We start from the raw sequence: 4,587 nt of genomic DNA on the forward strand, positions 1-4,587 counted from the left end.
TATTAATCAGTCTGGGACTTGGAGATAAGGATTGATCTCTAGCTATATATTTGTGTATCACTGTCAAATAATGATATATGTAGATGTAAGCATGAATGCATTTATCAAGAGAAGAGAGTTTGAAGTAGCGAAGGACAAACATTTAGAAGATAGCAGCAGAGTACAAGACTTAATAATGTCAATGATGGAAAAAAGGAGGAGAAGGAAGATGAATAGGAGAAGAATAAGAAAGGAGGAGATTGAGTAGAACTGAGTATATAAAATAATTGTTGAAAACTTTAAACAAGTGGGAAATACTTGTTTAAAGAATGATGCTGCCCTTTCAAGGTAGAAAAAATATTAAATTAAAATTATCCTCAATTCTGCATGTTGCTAAAATGTAAGAGTGGATTACAGTACCTCTCATCCTCTTCAGAGTGCCAAGGTGACTGCAGCTTACAGAAATGGTGAGAAGCATTACCTCTTGACTCTTCCACAAACTCATGTCAGGAGAATTTGGATAAAAGAATTAGGGTCTAGGAGTGGTTAACCAAAGAAGGATAACCCCCTTGTCAAAATGTTCAAAGTGTTGTGCACTATAAGGAGGAAGCAAGCAAGTCCCATCCTATTGTCATCTAGGTTACTCACACTCTTTATTTTTCTCCTTCACTTCCTGCTCCTCTGAAACCCTGAGAGCATCCCCAGTTCTTTCCAAGGTTTAGTTTAAGTCCCCATTGAAATTTGAACAATTCCCATATAAGCAAGTATATTGTTCCTAAATCTATCACATGAAATATATTCTACTCATTTATATTTTTGATTAGAAAAATTCAACGTTATTTCCTTTCATTTACTGAATGTGTTAAACATCCTCCTGAGTGCCACTTTTACATCCTTGTTCCGCAGAGTGTAGATGAGTGGGTTCAGGGTGGGGCCAACTGCTGTGTACATAATGGCAACTACTTTGCTATTTTCCATGGAAGAGCCAGACCCTGGGAGGAAGTAGGTGTAGATGACAGTGGAATAGTACATGCAGACCACCAGGAGGTGGGAAGAGCAAGTGGAGAACGCCCGGCGTTTGCCCTCAGCTGAGCGGATGCGCAGGATGCTGGCGATGATGAAGCCATAGGATGCCATAGTGAACAGAAAGTTGACCACTCCAAAGTAAGCATCTGCAATCATGATCATGACATTGTTTAGGTATTTAGAGCCACAGGCAAGAAGCAGTAGTGTAGGGACGTCACACAGAAAGTGATGGAGCTGATTGGAGCCACAGAAAGTTAGCCTTGCCATTAGGCAGGTATGCACAGAAGTGTTGGTCCCACTGATCATCCACATACTGCCTGCCAACAGGACACAGATGTGCTTGCTCATCAGTGTGTGATAGTGCAGGGGCTGGCAGATGGCAACATAGCGGTCATAAGCCATTATGGTGAGCAGCTGCAGCTCAGCCCCCAGAACCCATGTCAGGGAGAAGAGCTGGGTCATGCAACCTCCATAGGAGATGGTGCTGCCCTTGCCCACCAAGTACTCCAGCAACTTGGGGAGAACGGTGGATGTGCAGATGATGTCTAAAATGGCCAGGTTGGTGAGAAAGAAGTACATAGGTGTGTGGAGGGCTGGATTCAGGCAGATGGCCATGAAGATGAGGCAGTTTCCTGCAAAAGCCATCAGATAAAAGACGAGGAAGAGAGCTGAGAAATAAGCCTGGAACTGGGGGTTTTCTGAGAATCCCTGCAGGACAAACTCCACCACAAGTGTATAGTTGATTGCAGCCACTGGGTGGGTGAACCTCTCCCAGGAGTCCTAGAAATCAAAAAGCACATGGGCAGAGGGAGGTATAAGAACTGGATGGGTGATACTTCCTCTCTCTGCACCCGCCCTGCTAAGACTCTACATGGTTGTTTGTGGTGGTGCCTTTGTCCTGGAAAACATATGGCTAATATATTAATGTATGTCTCTGCACTAAGGGAAGCAAACAGAGAATTAAATCTTCCCTTTGGATCTCCCTCTGTAACCCCTGTTAGCCCCATGGAGCATTTCCCCTTACCAGTTTCCTCCTTCATATATGTGGTTGGGCTCTCACTGCTCGGTAATTACCACAGAAAGTGAAGCCTGTTTTTCATTTAATTGTGAACATTTCCCACATTATCTTGACAAGTGAAAATACTGGGAGATGGGGCATGGAGTACATGGTGTTGTGATCACCTGTGCGTGTGACATGGAAGACCCACATGTTCAACCAAGAAGAGAAGCAAGCTCCAGGCCTCTAAACTCCCAAAGGGGAAAAACCAACTTGGCTGGTGATTAGGTGAGCTACATGAATATTTCTCCAAGTAGGATGGATTTCTAACCTGCAGAATAGGTGAGATAGACAGATGGATGGACCCAGATGTGAAGTTTGGGTACCCTGAGGGAACCATCAGCCTGCAAAGGGTCTGGGACACCAGATCTGTCTGAGTCTTGGAGGGCAGCCAACAGCCTATGAGCAAGCAGGGGACACTCTCATACTACAGCTATGCAGTAACCTGGAGGCAGGTCCTTCAGTCAAAACCACAACTATACAACCCAGCCTTGTACTGTCCAGGATGCTCACCAGTGTGTCAGTGGGGTATCCAGGACTGCTCTTTGATCAGCTGGAACTTGCCACTGGCAGGAGTCTGAATCCTAGCTATAATTCAATCCAAGGTGTCTTGGGATAAGTGGGAAATTTATTTTGACATTAACTGTCAGTGTGCAAGAACCAGGGAATGCAGTGAAGCAAGGCACAGATCAAGCCTCTGCACCACCTGGGAACTCCTGCTGATGCATCCACCCTGATCCCAGGACTGTAAGACTCCCTAACCTTGTACAACTGCCTGGCAAATCATCCCTGATCCAGGGTGGGTCCCAGCTCAGATAACATTTTGTCCTTGAGCTCCACAACCTGGGCCCCAGGAACCACTTATCCATCAATCACAAATAAACACTTCCTTCCTGCCCTGCCTACTATTGCCCATGAAGCTTAGGCCAGCAGGAGGATCTAAGAACATACTCTGGATCTTCCCCATGGATCAGGACTGCCTGAAAATAAGGAACTGCCAATATGTGCACATCCTATCCAGGGGACTGGTATCTCCCTAGTGTCTCCCATGGACAGAGATGACCAGATTTGCAGAAATTTGTTCCTGGCCCTGAGCACCAAGTAGGTAGTATGCAGGAGCATTAAATTGGGGTTTCTATGACAGTCCTGACTGTGGCCTACTCACTCTCCTCACTGTTTTTGCCCCAACATTAACAAGGGCTAACAAGTGCTTAGGCTGCTGACCAGTGCACAAGCTTTGTCACTGGAGAACTGGGGTGCTAAGTGTGCAGGTGTATGAAATGGAAGGTTTCTTACTCCCAGGGTACTTACATCCAAGGGTCACATACAGGAATGCTCATGCACACACCCTTCTACAAAAGGCACAGGACTATGCCCATGCAGACACAAATAACTAAAGCCCTCTTCTGACTCCTGCTACCTGGTTTTGACCACTAACCCCCAGGGCACACATTGCCTGCACATCTGCACCTTCACCATGGTACCTCCTCACCAGATTCACAGGGAGTTGAGTCAGCCAACTTCAGCTCCTTGGATAGCAGTTTATTTTAAAGATCTTGACCTATTCTAGAGTCAAAACCACAGGTGATGTTTTCCCATTTTACCATTACCAATCAGCTGCACAGATAAGGCCAGAGGAAGCAGAGACACAGGGTTCAGAGAGTCTCAGGGAACTTCACAATTTCAAAGGAATTTGTAAAAGACAAGAGCAAAACAAATGCAGGGGCATGTTTTTCATGATAAAACTGGTCAGCACTAAACCAAATCTCTTTTTTTCAGAAACATTCAAAGTAAAATTAGGAAAGAATCAAAAAACAAAGGAATAAAAAAGATGAGCATCAAATACTTTCTTCTCTAAATTAAATAAATTCACATATTCATGAAAGATAGGCAATATCCTTACCATGATTTAAAGGGGAAATAGAACCTTGATTAAAAGACCTGATTCCTCCATTTGGTTCCTTTGTTTGCTGCTGAACTTTGAGTGGAGTTATTCTACTCTGGTTAGAGGTCACTAGGGAACAAGGAGTGGCCTAGGTGCAAGAGTGGCCCTCTGGGAGCAATTAACTCCAATCAGGAGCAAACATGGACCATGCAGATGCTGTCTCCTGGCAGGAGCAGAGGCAGGACCTGAGGTAGGGACAGGTGGATGTCAATACTCTGAGACCATAGGGAGGGTCTCTGAGACCTCTTGCCCAACTTACCTAATAATTCTCAAACGGGAACTCCTGGGGATTCTCAGCCCATATCCCTGGATCATACATTCTAGCTATGATGAACCAGAATATTTGTCAAAATTAAGAACAAATATTGATACATTTAGGTTTATTCAGAATTCCTCAGTTTTTCTGAATGCCTCAATTCTGTGTCCCCATCTGTCCCACACACAACATGAGATTTAAGTTTCATGTCTCCTTGGGCTGTTTTGGCAGTGAAGGTTTTTCAGATTGTCCTTATTTGGTGACCTTGAATGGCTGAGGAGGATTGGTCAGGGACTTTGTAGGAGGCCCCTCTATAGGAATTTG

At 44.7% G+C, this 4,587-nt stretch overlaps 1 protein-coding gene across 1 annotated transcript; it reads right to left on the bottom strand.

Annotated features, from left to right (window-relative positions):
- Positions 1-825: 825 nt before the first annotated feature.
- Positions 826-3,541, bottom strand: LOC101446380 (olfactory receptor 13A1-like). Its single transcript, XM_004479171.2, has 3 exons — positions 3,483-3,541; positions 2,389-2,461; positions 826-1,785 (listed from the first exon to the last, which is right to left on the bottom strand). Exons 1-3 carry the CDS (start codon positions 3,539-3,541, stop codon positions 826-828), a joined length of 1,092 nt encoding a protein of 363 aa, XP_004479228.2.
- Between the last annotated feature and the right edge of the window lie 1,046 nt (positions 3,542-4,587).

The sequence above is a fragment of the Dasypus novemcinctus genome, chromosome 14 (assembly GCF_030445035.2).
Source record: "Dasypus novemcinctus isolate mDasNov1 chromosome 14, mDasNov1.1.hap2, whole genome shotgun sequence".
NCBI classification, from domain to species: Eukaryota; Metazoa; Chordata; class Mammalia; order Cingulata; family Dasypodidae; genus Dasypus; species Dasypus novemcinctus.